Source organism: Trachurus japonicus, chromosome 19, assembly GCF_045865225.1.
Source record: "Trachurus japonicus isolate A0001 chromosome 19, Traja_1.0".
Taxonomy (NCBI): Eukaryota; Metazoa; Chordata; class Actinopteri; order Carangiformes; family Carangidae; genus Trachurus; species Trachurus japonicus.
In genome coordinates this window covers 22,061,108-22,077,944 of record NC_140925.1, presented here as the reverse complement: position 1 = coordinate 22,077,944, position 16,837 = coordinate 22,061,108, and the positions used below count along the sequence as shown (strand labels likewise).

The 16,837-nt window shown below is 46.2% G+C and overlaps 1 protein-coding gene across 3 annotated transcripts in view; it reads left to right on the top strand.

Annotated features, from left to right (window-relative positions):
• The window catches only part of rhbdl1 (rhomboid, veinlet-like 1 (Drosophila)), a 52,693-nt gene that overhangs the window by 13,564 nt on the left and 22,292 nt on the right, over positions 1–16,837 (top strand). For 2 of the 3 annotated variants that reach the window (XM_085761850.1, XM_085761851.1), the window contains exons 3-4: positions 8,195–8,353; positions 15,663–15,887. In XM_085761850.1, the coding sequence (XP_085617976.1) occupies positions 8,195–8,353; positions 15,663–15,887 (384 nt within the window). Of the gene's footprint in view, positions 1–183; positions 704–8,194; positions 8,354–15,662; positions 15,888–16,837 lie in introns of those variants that run through there. The other variant, XM_085761853.1, reaches the window with a different exon arrangement.

The window sequence follows — 16,837 nt, the reverse complement described above, 5'->3', positions numbered from 1 at the left end:
CCCATCCCCTACTCCCTCCCTGAGATGCCTTACTTGTAGTGAGGAGAGGAGCCGCAGCCACCCTGGCCACTCCTTCCCCTCCTGCCATTGGAGGAGAGAGGCCACCACCCTCCCTCTTCCTCATTGGTATGCAAGGCGGCGCAGTTGTGTGTGTGTGTGTGTGTGTGTATGAAGAGAGGGAAAGAGAGAGAGTGAGGTAGCAGTCAGTGCAATGGGATAGAGGAGAGCGAGGAGGAGGAGGAGGGAGGAGAGTGAATGAGAGCTGCCTGCATGCCTGCCCGCCTGTCGCTCGTCTGCTGCTGAAGCTGGCTTTTTACCGCCACACTCCACTGGCACAGAGCAGAGTCACGGCCCGTCTGCACCACCACCACCACCACCACCACACCGTCCTCACTCTCACTCCACCAGCAGAAAGGAAAAGACCAGGGGACCCAGATCTCCGGGCTTTCTCCATCACCAAGGAGGGGACGCAGCAGCAGCAGCAGCTACGGAAGGGGGGCCTGACGCTACAATTTAGGCACCAGCTGCTACTCCAACCAAATCCCCCTCCACCTCATCATCCCATCCTTCCCAACACCACCACCACCACCGCCGCCGCCGCTCCTCTCTTGCTCCTCCCTATGCCCTTGTCCTCGGCGGCTCCTCTCACCTCCCTGGCCAGTATATGGATAGAAGCTCCCTGTTTCAGCTCATACAAGAGCAGGTAAGCAAAGCGAGCATGCAGCGGCGGGGGTTTCTATGGTTACGGTGCTCCCGGCCACCTCGCCGTCTATCCAGGGATTGAGACGCGGCGGAGGCTCGAGGGCGAGAGCTGATGTGAGGGATTGATAGCAGGAGCCGTTTGCAAGAACATGAGACAACATGACGGACGGCAGCATCATGGAGCCATGTGGGCCCCGAGTATGTGAGGTCAGATCATGAGCCACAGCATGAGGAGGAGGAGGAGGAGGAGGAGGAGTAGGAGGAAGAGGGGGGTGGGGGGCGTCATGTCATGGTTTATGGAAGGGATGAAAAGAGGCAGGGTTGTATGAGCAAAGAGATGGGGGAATGTATTGTGTGAATGGATGTATAGGTTGATGTGGTTTGTTGTATTCTCTGGTTGAATGATGTAAAAATCATGTAATAATGGTCAATGATCAAAGAGAAGTCATGGAGTTGCTGCATTAGCGTCTGCAGCAGTCATGCTGTATGTGCATGGATGTGTGTGTGTGTGTGTGTGTGTCTCTGCATCTGTGAGTGCTTTTTTTCCCTTAAAAAACAAACAAATCTTCAGCTTTTCATTTTCAAGGGTCAAACAAAGAGTAAGCCACACTTACAGTTTTTCCTTTTTAATAGCATCTGTGATTCGGCTTTAAACTTTTGCCTCATTTTCAGCCCTGTTGTTGCAGGTGATTACTGAGAAGAAATACAGTGTCGGTGGTCATATTTACATTAGAAAAAAATCCTTTTGGCATCTGGTTTCTTCTTCGAGTCGTCGACCCGAGCTCCTGTTTTTACTGCCCAATCAGATGCATGTTTGAATTTAGCCTCGGTCAACCGGCTCCAAAATGAACAAACCAGAATGGATGTGAAGGCAGATACCAAGAAAACATGCATGTATCTGGCTTGTGCTTCCTCAAGACATACATGATTGTGTATGTGTGTGTGTTTCAGGCTCTGCTCTATGTCTGGTATTTAACTCCAGGCTTTCCAGTGTCTCAGCCTTTTGGGGTTTGGCTTTGACTGGCAGATGGATTGGGCAATCATTCTGTCCAAGAGGGAGAAATTGATTATCTGCTGCAGGGTTTTGGGGTCATGAGTGGCCCATCAGCAACGCATTGATCAGCAAACCCAAGAGCCTTGGGGAGACGTGTGTGTGTGCGTGTGTGTCTGGGATCATGTGCACAGTTGCATTTTTATGAATGTGTGTGGTGGAAGTCTGTGTGGGTTGAGTGAGAAGATGCTCCGTGGTCACACCAGTGAGTCATGTACTGTATACGTGCTTCAGCGATAACAAGCTACTTAGCGTTACCTCAACAATACATATTCCCTCACAGACACATTTGAAATGCAGTATCAAAGAGGCTGACTCATCTGTGTCGATACCCATTTTCGATGCAGCAGGTCGCTGGGCTGGAGATGAAGCCAATATTTCCACACTGTAAACGGCTGGTTGTTTTATTGATTGTGGGGTTTACTCTTGCTTGTGCCAGTGTGTTCATATAGGCAGTTTGCAAGGCTGCAGTTGAGTAGGCTATAGCCCTATTGTGCTTAAGACTAGACCAAATCACTCATGCTGGCTGACGACAGGCTTTTTCCACTTTTGGGACTCCATGCGGCGGCCTTTGATTTGAAAAAGGTCTCTCTAATTAAACTAGAATGAAGTCAAATCTGCCAAGTGCTTTTGGACCGCGAACAGGCGAGCTTGTTTTTAACAAAGCCCTGCTGCCTGCCTAAACATCGGACACTTTTTTTCCCCCTCATCTTTATCCAGGAAAATGTTTTGCAGGGCACGTGTGATGCTTTTGCAGCTCTGCCCTCCACATTTATTTTTTTGCCACATTCACTGGAGCTTTCCCACTATGACCCTAGGATTTCATCAACCTCAAAGCAAATCCCCAAGAGCAACTCGAGGTCAAAAGCTATGCATAAAAGCATCTTAAGTGTAGTCTAGGTTTTCTTAATCTACGGCTTTGAACCCACAACCTTACATTTTTACAAACGAAAAAATGGATTTGGTTCATCGTTCCTTCAGGCAAACATACATAAAATATGAGGATCACCAAACTTTATTGCCACCGGTGTTCCCTGGAGATTCCCAAAAACAATATGGGATGCTTTGCACCCAGAGAGGAAGGATGCGTTTGGTTTACATGAGCAGTGCAGGTCTAAAGCTGAGGGGAAATTGCAGCCTTGTCACTCTAAACTTCATGAAAATGCTGCAGGGGGGAAGAAGAAGAAAGCAACAGTGGCAACATGAGTGAGTTTATTAGTCTTTGTCTGCAGAAGGTTGCAATGCTGAGCTCAGGCTATTTCTGGCCTATGCAGCTTCACACATATGCTCATGGTCAGAGTATGCACACACACACACACGCTGTTTCTTTGATAGTCTTTCCATTGCAGTGCCACTGATAAGGCAAGTTGATGGTCGGTAGCACTCACTAAAGCATGCTATCATTAGTCGCTGAATATCTCCCCAATGTGGTGTTTGTTTCTTATCTGGCTTATTTATATCGGTCCCATAAGGACCCGGGGTTCTGAATACTGTTCTGACATATTTATGTCAAGTAGAAAGACTGAAGCTCTTATACACTATCCCCTCTCATCATCTGATTTGCATTGAGTTGTATTTGAGAATCCCCCCTGGCTGTTTGTACTGTGTTGAAACGCCAGGAAGCGTAGTTAGACGAGTGTTTGCATCAAGGAAAATTCCTGGGATGTCTCTCTTCAGTCTCCTCCACTCGGGCCGTCTCGCCGCAGAGCCGCGGTGGTGAAGTCATGAGTGTCATGATGCTAACAGCAGAGCAGAACATGGGATGTGAGAATGACAGAGTCAGTGGCCCAGTTGTGGGTGAACACCAGTGAATCCTGAGGGTAATAGACTCAAGAGAGGGTTTTATCTGGTGCTATGCAAATATGCTGTACCCTGTAAAATGCCACTGCCCCCCCCCCACCCCACCCCTGCACATACACACCACTGTTCATGCTTGACCGTCTTGTTCACAGAGACCAAAGTAGTCTGTCATATTGGCTCTGTGTCAGCGGGTTAGCGGGCCTGGGAACCGCACCAGTGCTGCAGCGTTCCCATCTCTTGGAAGTTATGATCACCATTTTCCAATGAGTGAATAAATACTGTGCATTCAACCTTTAGATTTACCCTTTCAAACTCCAGCGCTGTGATGTAATCAAGTGTGTGATTTAAAAAACAACAACAACTACAATGTTGGTTAGTAGGACTCTTTCAACTCCTGCTTTTGAAACACTAAGATATAGGTACTGTATATGGATTGTTTGCCTTTTTGCAGGTTTTCAGTCTCTAGACTTCTGTATTGTTTCAATTTATATTTATTTAACTGTTTTGATGAAAGTAATTGGCTCTTGTACACAGCTACTGCATTACTCAAAGAAAACCCTCCTTTAATTTGACAAATCAAGACAGAAAAAGTAACTAAGATTTAAGCCCATTTTTTTATTAGATGTTTGTCAGAAAACGTTGGGAAATGCAAACATTGTTTCCTGGAACTCAAGTTGATGGCTCAAAATAACTTGTATTCTGACCACCAGCCAAAACCCCAAGTCATAAACAACAAGGAAAACAAACAATCTTCTTATTTTTTTATTTAACACACTAGAAGTGGTCATATGTGGCTTTTTTCCCTCTTTTTTTGCCATTTTCTGTCGCTCAACTAATCAGTCAATCAACAAGGGGAACAGAGAGTCAGACTGAGGATATCTAACTATCTGGTGAAGGTAATCAGATTACCTCTACCAGATGATAAGTGGGGAAATCCTGATGAAAATGATTCAGTTTGTGCCGTCTACAGTTGGCTGAAGGTCGGTGGCAGCATGGGAATCTCCACTGTCTCCGCTCTGCACACTGCTAATGCCACATACAGATGCATGCTGGGTGATGGGGTTTCAGTCCACTGGCTGCACTTCTATCATGGCTTGGGCTTGGGGTTGGGGTTGGGGTTGGGGTTGGGGTTGGTTGTTGAGCCCCTGTGGACCAGACTGATAAGTGGGTTGTGGGCTGGTGTCAGCTAATCGAGGTCCTGGGGGTTAACACCGAGATCATTCCCCCCGACGCTCGCCATCCCACTCCCCTCCTGTACACACTTCCATCCCATCCTGTCCGTCCCCTCCCACTTGCTGCTTGAACCAGCCAAGTTTGGTTGCTCTCTTTCCCTCAACACCTCCCCCACCCCCTCCCCTCCCCTCCACCACCTTCCATCCATAATCTCCCGCCCCGCCTCCCTTCACAAACTGAACTCTCCCTCCGCCTCATTCCAGCCTCATTCCGATCTCATTGGTTTCTCTCCATCCTCCTGTATTCCCATTTTTCCTTCTCTCTCTCTCTCTCTCTCTTTCTCTCTCAGGCATCTGTATTCCTCCCTCCTTTTCATCATCTCTCTCTCTCTCTCCCCATCCCTTTTGTGTCTTTCCTTTGCCTCTCGAATGCCAATATGTCGAGGGGTGTGTGTGTGTGTGTGTGTGCGAGAAAGGGATGACACACAGGCGACTGGTAACCATGGAAACCCATGCAGCTTGTCAAAGTGTCGCCCTCACCAGTGTTGGATCGCTTCAATAACTGCTTCCCTCTGTGCCTTTGCCCTCCTTCCTCCAACCCTTTCTTCTCTCCATCTCTCCCTCCCTCATCCACATGTCACCAGCAGCACAACCCAAGGAAGAAAAAAAAACTGACTCTTCTCGCCAACACTCATTCATCTCAGTGTGCCTCATCTCGCTAATTGATAACCCTAATTGGGAACAAGAAGCAACCCTCCACCTTGTTGTATCCCCAACAGACGCCCCCCCCCCCCCCCCCCCCCCCCCCGTGTAAACGTTCCTGCTGAATAAGGTCAGGCAGCGGAGGGAGTCGTATCTGTGCAGTGTGACAGCTCAGCGTCAACACTCGCTTTTGCATAAATGCGCGCAGCCATATACAGTGCGCCGCTGCCGCTGTGTGTGAGTCTGTGCCGCTGCCGTGTGTGTAGTGATGTGCTGACATATGGAGCCTGACAGTTATCAGACGTCCCCAGTGCGGCTCTCTGTTCCCCCCGTCAGCCCGGTGCTGAGCCAGGAGCACATTACAATCTGATCTATCTCCCCTCGGTGGCGAGTGGATGCAGAGCGCTGGAGTGTGTCACAGCACCTCTTATAGGAAAGAGGAGAAGAGGAGAAGAGGACTCAGGGCCCCGACTGCTGGGCCGAGCAGACGCAACGAGGAACAGCGTTTTTATGTTCTCTGTGTCGTTCCTTTAATTTCTCACTCCCTCTGCTCTACTTTCCCCTTCCTTCTCCTTCTCCTCCTCCTGCTATTCCCCTCATTTCAAAATTTTTTCATTTCATCAACTGACCACCCACCTCTTCTCCCTTCACCACTCTGCTGTATTTTATTTTTTATTTTTTTGTGCTTCCTCTTCCCCCCCCCGTATTCCCTGACATCTCATCCTGGCGCCTTGCACTTCTTCACCACTGGCCTTACTGTATCTGCACCATTTTGCTCGGCTCTCCTCAAGGGAAGAGAAGGGCCGTGTTTTAACAAACGTCCGTGGAACACACAGTTAAAGGGATTATCTAAAAATAAACCTGGGCCCCATTTTTCTTTCCCGTCTTGGTTCATTTTTATTCACAAATTTGGTTTTATGTGCGTTGTAATCGCCTTCTGTCAGGCTCTACTAACTAGGAGCTAAGTGTTGAGGTTACAGTGTGATATATCAGGGACAATGAGCAGGGGAGAGATTTCAATAAAGTCCTCACTTCAATATTATACATGAGGAGTGTTATCAGAAACTGTCCTGGAGTCAGCTTCGGTTGTGTGTTCACAGATTCTTTGTTTTTTATCAGATATAGGCTTCTGTTTAGAGGCGTGTTGGTGTCAAGATTGTACCTAACGAAATCCCCTCACGACTGCTATCAGCCAGCGGTGGGAAAACACTCATTCTGAGTCAAGCATCATCAAAACTAACCCATTAGTTCCTGCCTCCACTGCACTCTCCCATGTGAATAAAAGCATAAGTATGCAGAGAAATGGAAAAAAGCTGATTAAATGCAGTTAAAGGGGTGCTTGTGTTCAACTAAATGACTTTAAAAAAAACGGTGGGGAAAGTGCTAAGGGGGGAAGCAAAGCACATAGTAAACATGTTCAGGAGGCGATTGATCTTCTTTGCTCCGTCGTTGAGCAGCAGAGCTTTAAGCCCTGAGCCTCCTGCAGTAGAGACCCACACGGTGCAGCCGAGTTTTAATGCTGCTCTCCTCATGCAGCCGCTGTAACACCTTTTGTCTAAGCGTGTCAGAGCAGGCAGGGTCCAGACTTAGGCGGCCTAGATGGGGGATTCTTCCCGCGGACTCATGACATGGCCAACGATGATCCAGCACGACTGACTCCACTCTGACGCAACATCTGAAAGCTCACTCCTCCCGGGGGCAACGAGGGGCTGTTGGTTTACTATCCGAAACCTAATGAGGCTGTGTTAGCATTCAGGAAACAGTCAAATGAGAAGCAGCGAGGGCCCGTTCCATGTGGTCTCTTTGTGCTGCTCCAGAATTGTCCACAGGCACATTTTTTCACAAACACAGTCAGATGCACTAAAGGAGAGCTGGCATGAGGAATTAACACTCCATAGGAGAGCAATTGAATCGCATCTTAGAGGGGATGGGAAGAAAATCAAGTGATAAGTAGATATGTGAAGCTGCTGCCCAAAAAAAAACCACATTACACAAACCAAGCGTAGATACACACCCTATACTTTACAAGCCATTTTTAACCCGCCGCTATTTTAGACAACCGCACTCAGCCATTTTTACGACACTCTCCCGCTTAAATCAATTACGAGGAGCAGCAGTGGCGTAAGGCATCAGCAGTAATAACCCATGGGACTGTGGGTCGCAGTGAGTGAGTGGTGATTATAAAAACCAGAGTGACTGCGAGCTGCAAATGTGACCAAGGGCAGACTGACACAGTCAAATGAAGCATCCACTCAGAAACAAAGACTGGAAATTCAACCTCATTTAATGCTGAGGAATGGTTTTTGTTTTTTAGGGAAACTGCAGGTCACTGCAAATTAGAATGACATGGCCGTCTGTCTTCTCTTGCTGCTTCCAACAACTACAACCCTCTCGCTGTTTGGTTTGGCAGGCCTGCTCTCGTAATGAGGTTGAATGGGGCATTTTCTTAAGGCAGGTCCAATTCTTTTAAATGCATCATAGAGCCCACACAGCTTAATTAATACAGTGTCACTGTATGAGCTTATGCCATCAGCCCTCAGGCTCTCATTTGTCTTTTTGAGTATCTGTTGTTGCCTCTCTGTGTGTATATATATCTCAGCTGTCTTTTACTGATGCATCTCCCTCAGGGCAAACTGTCACTTCATCTCTGCAGTGCTGTTTATTATTTAGAAAAAGAAAGAAATCCAGACAGAAGAAGCATCTTCAATACAAACTGTTTTTGTCCCAGTGTTTCTAAAAGTTGTTTTTGTTTTGTCTTTATCTGCAGCTGGACCCAGAGAACACCGGTTTCATTGCAGTGGAGAACTTCACCAGCTTGGTGGAGCACCATGAGCTGCAGCTGGACCCGTCCAAGCTGGACATGCTGTTAGCCCTCGTCCAGAGCAATGAAGAGGGACAGGTGTGCTACCAGGAGCTCATCGAGCTGGTGAGTGGAGACCGCACAGACACAGACAGTCAGAACCGCACAGGGAGACACACAAAGCGTTTTCCTGTCCTGCAGCGCAGAGACAAATTTCCCCACATGTACAGACTTTTGTTGGATTTCAGAAAAGGTTACATAATTGACTCAGACGGAGCCAGGAAGCTCTGCAGTGGCGAAAATGTGACTCAACGGTTCAGGTCGTTCCTGTCCTGGTAAAGGAGGATCAATCTTTCCAGTTAATGTGTCGGTAAATCCAGACACTTAACCTCGCAAGTACCGGAAAACAGCCACACCAGACTGACAGCCGCAATATTACAGCAACAAATTATTATTTCTCATAATATAAGTGTTGCATTCAATTCAAACCCGACCGTCGTACACAGCAGTAAAACTGGAGAATTTATTTCACACCGGCGTCGTCAGTGCACCATACTGTTCCTTCAGCTACAGCTGCACATGTTTTGTTCTGACTCAGTTTCTGCTGTGAATATGAGGTCAGGCTTTCCTCATTCTTCTTATTCATTCCCTCCCTCTTTACCTATGTGTGTTTACAGTGGCGCCTCTATTAGAGATTCATGTAGAGCTTTATATGTGAAAGGCTGATTCACTCGGAGCGTGTAGATGAGCACCTGCCTTCGGCTCGCTGGCACCACACGGGTGTAAGCACCGTGATTAATTCAACGCAATGCAATTCCTGGCATATTTTCACTTCCTTAAGCTCATTTCCTCCTCTTTTGCTTTCTCTCTCTCTATTTATCTGTCTCTCTTTTTTTTATCTCTTTCTCTTGCCTTGTGTTGTGCTGCCTGTGGTTTCTAATGAAGGCCATGCGAGGCCACTCAGTCTGGAGCAGGACCCACGTCTGAGGTTGATGCAGAGAAATCACTTTAGAGGTGCTGCTCCTACGGTGCTGCCTCTCTTTTTCATCATGCTCCTTTCCTCGGAAGTGCACAGCTCTCTTCCCTCGCCATTCTTCAAGTGTTGTTATGTTTTTTTCCCCGATCCATCTCATTTCACCGCGTTCTCATCTTCAGCCCTCCAGTTTCTCCAGCCTTGTAATATCATCCCCCTTTTTATTTTGTACCTGCTTCTCCCTGAACCCTCAGATCTCATTTCCTTCTCTTTCATTCTATACTCCTTGTGAGCATATGTTAGGCAGGAAAAAAAGCCCCCAACTCTGCCTCGCCTCCAACGTCATCAGGGAAAAACTTTTAAAATTACCCATCAGCCAAAATGCAAATTGCCTTCGATTAGCCCCGGCATTGGCAGAAGCAGGCAGCAATCCGAGGTAATTTGAAAACGCCCAGTCTCTCACAAAGATATCGACCCCCAGGTAAAGATTTTGTCTGAGACACGCATGTGATCATCATACTCTGCACATGCATGCAATTTGCATACACACAAACACTGTCAAGCGTTTTATTATGAATTAATGCAGCCACCCACCTCCCCTCTGTCTTTCCCACCAGTTCCCCCTGACACACACACACACACACACACACACACACGGTCTCAGATGCAGACAGACTCTCATTCATACACATGAGCGCTGCCAGTACAGATTTGCTGACTAATTTAGAGGGTATTGGAGATGTTGATGCGAGTCTGGCCTCCCGTGGTGAAGGCATGTGATGCGTGTGCTCTGCAGGTCTCTGTTCTCTGGGATGAGCTCCAGGCAGCCGCGGGGAAAGTGCCGCATGTAGCATGACATTTTCAAGCAGGTCATCAGTGAACACCTCCAGCATCCCTTCTCCTTTCCTCTCTGCCGCTCTCTGGCTTTTATCATTTTCACCTAAATCCCTTCAGTTTGCGTCTTCGCTCCTCTTTTTTTTTTCTTCCTCTCTCCACTTCCATTCACAACTATGTATCTCAAGCACGTTTATAAGTAGATCTCCACACTGTGATAAATGACGGTCATATTTTTGACTTGGAAAGTTCAGTGCCGCCATTATATTATGTCTGTATTGATTTGTGATCCAGCCTCAGCTGAAGTTGGAACTCCCCAGCACATTATTTTATTTTATTTATTATTATAAATGGACACAGCAAAGTGGAGAAAGTTTGTGTGTGTGTGTGTGTGTGTGTGTGTGTGTGTGTGTGTGTGTGTGTGTGTGTGTGTGTGTGTGCTCAGTCCACGCCTTTTCCATCCTCTGAGCCCACGAGCTGTTGAGATTTCTCTCCCTGTCTCTCTCTCTGTGTCTGTAACGGATGTTCAACATTTTCCTGATTTGTTGTTCTACATTCACTCGGTGCAGCCGTGAATCCACACTGCTTTTCTCGACCTCGGTGGGTGTAAATGTGTTTGAATCGCACCGTTAGGCAACAGCTTTCTCTGGCGTCTGCTCTGTGTGTGAGTGTTTGTATGTGTGTGAGTCTGCGTGTGTGTGTGTGTGTGTACACAAGAGTACAAGACTGTCTCTGACATCGTTCATGTTCAACCCATCTTTCATGCAGGGCAATCTTAGCCAGAGAACTCCCATCAGTTCAGCCAGAGGGGTGAATAAGTAACGCTCTGCTAAAACCTCTCTTGGGGGGCTGAGCACACACACACACACACATACACACATTCACTCAATCAAACATATACACTCCCAAAGAGTGAGGCCTGTATCTCACATTGCATCAAAATCCCACACAGCAAAGCTTTGCTATGTGGAAACGGTGACACGTTTCCACACAATTACACACAGACATTTTGTCGACGCAGGGGTGCCGAGAAACACCCGAGGTGTCAAAGTGCACACGACGAGGCATCAACACTGCAGCGATAGACAAACATCTTTTTTGTGAAGAAGCGTAAAAGCAGGGCCCGGCCGTTCCCGTCCCGGTGTGGGATACATCCCATACGTGTGTAATTGCACGTATCGATTTCTTTAAAGAGTCCTCTGATGCTATCATGTAACAACTGTGTAATTGAAGAAGTGTGTCATTGTTTTCCTTCAGGTGGTAATTAGGCTAATGTTCGACGGGAATCCAAAATGGCTGCCATGGTTAATTACACGGGTAGAGGATGTATTTTAGAGATTATGGCGAGAGATTCGCTTTTTTCAGAATGGAGGTTTTTTTTTTTTTAGGCTGTTGCTTTGTGCCGAGTTTTTACCCAAATGTTGCGCTTAGATTTTCTGCTCCCTCAGGACGTATAGTTAGAGAAACACTTATGTAATTTTTCTATTACAATGTTCTGCTTTAAACCGTGTGTTTTGTGGCATTTGGGGAAGATTGGAGAGAGAGAGAGAGAGAGAGAGTGAGAACTTTCACACAGCAGATATGAACTTTGGTCGCTGACCTTGTCTAGAGATGCTCTGCGAGTCAGTGATAAATAGGATTTTAAACCATTTTCAACTCTTTCCAAGTCACAATAAGTGGCCTCAGTGCACCTGTCTCCATGGACACAGATGCTACTGTACCTATTGACCATCACATCCTGCACCAACGTTTTCTGTTTTCTAAAGGAAAAGCAAACCAGAAGTGATGCACTTTGCTTAAGTGTCCCGCAGTGAATTTATTTATTTTTTCTTTCCTTCTGAGTTTTAGCACCATAATGATTAAACCATGAAGGAAAGCTGTGGCCACAAACTGCCAGAGGGAGGGGAAAAAGGTGGACTCTCATTTTAAAAGGATTTGGGCAAGAAAGAACCTGAGTATCTGGGTCAGAGTAGAATCAGCGAGGCTTGAGATCCGCAGTGATTTAGATTCTGCTGCGAGAGTGTGTGTGCCGGAGAGGGAGGGAGGGAGGGAGGGCGAGGGAGCAGCGGAGAGGGGGGGGGGGGGGGGGGGATTTTGGGTCTCTGAATGACTCACAAATGAGATAGTAAATGGGTACAGTGACACTGTTAGCCCAGTGGTGGTGAATCACTGTGTAAGCTTCGTTAATGGACACAATCTCCCACTATTCTAGCAACAATAAATGATTTGTGAGTGTTATTACCATAACTCTCCAATAAGAAAAAAGTTTATGGATTTTTTTTTTGTATCTGCAGTGCAGATGCCTGAATGGCCTTTAAAACACATTTTTTAATTGTTATTGCTAATTAGTATTGAGCTGTGAGGTATTGACCATGTGGTCCAGCTAATTAATCCATCAAGGACAATTGACTAGAGCTGAAAGCAGCGTGTACAGTAGGCAACACACAGCTACTGAGAGGAGGAGGCTGGACCCTTGCTGTTTGACACACACACACACACACACACACACACACACACACACACACACACACACACACACACACACTGCTGTCAGCTTGGCCAATGCAACCATCCCTAAAGGGGGATACTATCTTTATCTTTGTGCTCTCAGCCTCAGCATCAATTATTCCCTGGCAGGCGTTGCCTCGTCAGGGAACTTCCACTGTTACCAATGTACAACTTAGAGGTCTCCCCCCACCCCCCCATCCCCCCACAAACGTTTCATGTGATATCATGTGTTGTGTTTTTTTTCCCGTCACTCCTCTCAGTGCATTATCACAAGTTTTGCCGCCTTATTGTCTGTTTGTCATCTCCCAACCTGTCGTCACTTCAAAAGGCAGCTAGCGCTCACTTTGGAGGCGGCGGCCCTGCATGTCAGAGGAGGGAAAGCAGAATGACAGCTACGCTTAGCCGTGTCTAGGGGAGGGGGGGGGACATTTTCACAGTCGGTATGAATGCTGAGAGAGAATACAACGCAGTGTGGGAAGGCGGCAGGTGTTCTCACGGAACGGAGATGAAATGAAGTCAGCAGAGGAAAGAAACACACTTCTATTTACATCTCTCTGCTCTTCTCATGATACGCCTCGTCTTTCTTCTCCATTGTGATTTCAACGCTATGGAAATGTTTGGCCTCCAGAACCGGTCAGTTGGGCTCAACCAGGCAGGCATCTCATCTTGCCTTTTTAATTCCCCCCCTCTCTGCCATCTAATGTCCCTCTACTCCTCTTCTTCAGCTTTTGCTCCCTGCCTCAAGTATAGTATAATTGCATTTTCCAGGTCTGATTTCCATACTAAATATGCATCCCTCCATCTGCAGAGAGCCAGCAGGCCAGCTCCACGTCTCTCTGGTTATCACTGTGCAACAGGCCCTCACACCCTCACCATACAACCACTAGTGTCATAATTACCCACAGTTAGGGTAGTTACCACGTCCTGCTCGGCTAACTTCCAAAAGGGATTAGCAGGGTTTTTTTTTCCTGTTTTTCCTGAATGATTTCTTGAAAAGGAAAAAAAAAACAGTGGCTTAGTTTGTGAAGCAATCTGTTCATTACCTCTTCATTATTTGCTCATTTATTTGCTGTCTTTGTCCTCCAGAATGTTTAGCTCATTAGCTTTTATAGACATTGACCTACAATTTCCTTTGCTGTGCCCCCCACTGTGTCTACAGTATAATGAGTCTACAAGTAGGACCTGGTTAATGAATTACAAATGGCGGGTTGTTCTTCCCCCTCTCAAGGCTTCATTACGCGTCACATGAAGCTGCCATATCCTCCAAGAAACCTATAAACAGGGTCTGTTGTCGACTGTCAACTGTAGCAGCTGCTCCACTGTTTTTCCTGGAAAACTAATTTTCAGGAAGTGTCACATAACATCATAACATGTAGATAATTGCTTAGTCAGCCAGTTGTCCTCAAAGGAGATGTGTTGTATTAGCTACACTGGAGACTTGGGACATCTGGTTTCGACTGAAAATCAGCGACCAAACGAATCTTACACTCTCTCATCGTCTGTTAGGAAATGCAGATATTTACTCCAAAGGATCTGAGCTCGCCGGTCAGACGCTGTTTTCAGTGGTAACTCTGGCATAGAGGAACTTTCTGTGTTATCCTGACGGTTCTCTGCCGCGGTTGTCAAAAATAGTGGCATGAGGATAGTTTTCATCCTAAGCCTCTATTTAAGAACTTATTAAGAGTCGGTCCTGCTGGCCTGTGGCCTGCTGCAGAGCTGCAGCTCACCAGGCAAACCTGGAGTCTGTGATAACACACGCAGACACACACATGCACACACACACACACACACACACACACTTTCGCTCCTTCCATAGAATTGTTCCTCTTAACAAAGATTGGCTTTTCAAGGGCAAAATCACTTGGAGCAGCCATTTGTTACAATGTCTGAGCTGCAATCAGCAGTCACACTTACATTTAGTCTGAATCAAAAACAACTTATACATAATTCAAGTTTCTTATCAGCCATGAATATTCAGCTACAGTTCTGTCAAAAAGCAAAAATTGATAAGCAGTCATTTATACCTGTAACATGGTTTTCATAATATTTCATTTGCTGCCGGCGTATCTGAAGACAAACAGCATTTATCTCTAATAGTTAAATACACTTGTTAAAGTCAGATTCATAAAGCACATCTTCATTTCCGCACTAATTAGAATAAAATCTTTCACTGTCACTCATGAAGACATTAGTCCTGACCAAACAGCATAATGCTGTCAGTTCTTTAATGTCTGTGTAACACAGATGGGGCTGAAGTGGCTGTCACAGTTTGAACAAAGAGACTTTGAGCTGTTTTAACACACTGATGAATTGTTGTGTTTGACAAATTATGGACACTTGAAACCTACAAATCGCTCATAAATTAAAGGTAGAATAGAAGTTAGAAGTGCATACAAAACCACTACTGAATCCAGCCAGAAAAAATGTCAAAGAGAATCGTCAGTGAAGCCTCAGAGCCATGTCAGGACAGGAAAAGTCTTAAAAGAAGATAAGAGTGTCATCACCCTTCCCTCTGACTGGCTGATGATAGAAGCAGGACTTACATAAACCGTCATGCTATCCTTTGTGAAATCAGTGCTTTATGAATGTTGGCTCGTCCCATCTAGGATGATTAGTCACACTGATGAGCTTCCCTCAGATTATGTGAAAAGAGGCAATCCTCCTTTACTGATGATTTGAGCCACTTAGCGTGAAGAAAGTTACGGCTTTAATTGCTAAGATGAGAAATTCAGCGGCAGGCGAAGGTGTGTCCTCCAGCTGCTGACAGGAAACGCTCAGGCGGGGGCTCCAGGCAAGTTAATTGCGAAAAAAAGACATTAAGTCATCAAGTGGCACGAAATAAACGCAGCAAATAAATCTAAACCTGTCTGGTGATTCCTTAAAGTTTCTTCTACACTGGGTCCGTCAGCTGAACAGATTGTTCATCTGTTCCCACAGCCATCAGATTGGTATTGATCTTCTAACTCTCAGTTTTTACACTCCCCTCAGTCTCATTTGGAAAATTGCTCATCAAACATTTCTCCAAGTTTCTCTAAATCACCAGCAGTTCTCCTATAAGGATTTGGCACAGGGCCCTTGAAGAATAACACACGTTTGTTGTTTTGTCGTCTTTTCCCTCAGATGAGCAGCAAGCGCTCCAGCAGTTTCCGTCGAGCCATCGCCAATGGCCGCCGCACGCTGCAGAGGGAGATCCTGCTGGACGAGACGGGGCTGGGTCTGTACAAGCGTTTCGTGCGCTATGTGGCCTACGAGATCCTGCCCTGCGAGACGGACCGACGCTGGTACTTTCACCAGAACCGCCTGTGTCCCCCGCCTGTCTTTATCGCCATCGTCACCATCGTCCAGGTCAGGGAGTGACTTCATCAGCTTGACTTCTGGGTTCAGTAGATAAATCTTGTGCCAGTCATACTAAAGTAATTCTGCTGGTTCGTCCTCACTGATGGAGACGTTAAAACACTTTTATCCTGCAGTTTTTTACCTGAGACTCACACTGCGTGCTACTAACCCACAACACTTACTTCAGATTGTTTTTGTGATTCAGTCGTTCACCTCAGACCCGCTGAAAAGATTTTCTGCCTTTGATCACACGCTTTTAGTGTGAGCTCGATATGAGCTGGTAACCCATTTGGGAGTCAGGGGCTTAGTGCGTGCATTTAATGCCACTCCTTGGAGCTGAAACCCTCAGTCAGCCCGCATTCAGAGGTTTCTCTCATTCTCAGAGTAATTTTGGATCTTGAAAACCAGGTCAATAAGCACCCGACTACCACAGTGGCATTAATTGACCTGTTATGTTCATATGAAAAAAAAAAAAAGACAGACTAACACAGAAGCTTTCCACAGTTGAATGGTTTGGGATTAAGCGCCGCAAACAGTCCACAGTTTCTCTCCAAAACTTCATCATCATTTCCCCTGAAATCATCATAATTCTCAGGAAAGAAAGCCAAATGCTCTTATAATGCCTCAAAATGGCACTGAATGGTCTGTAATGACAATGAGGATGTGATAATAACGGTTCACATTCATTTTAATTCACAGAGACAATGAGTCATTATTCTATGAAAAGAAATTAATGGAATTGAACCAGATGTGCTGTATTTTTTTTCTGTGGACAGTAATTGTCTCTACAAGTCTAATAAGCATCGGCCGAGGAATACAAAAAAAAAAAGAAAAGAAAAGAAAATGTCATGCGTCTTTCTGAAAGCACAGTGGGTTTTGTTTTGCAGGGCAATTTCCACCTTTTGTACCAGCAGTGTGCAGAGAGAGTATGTAATGGGTATGTCAGCAAGAACTGACAG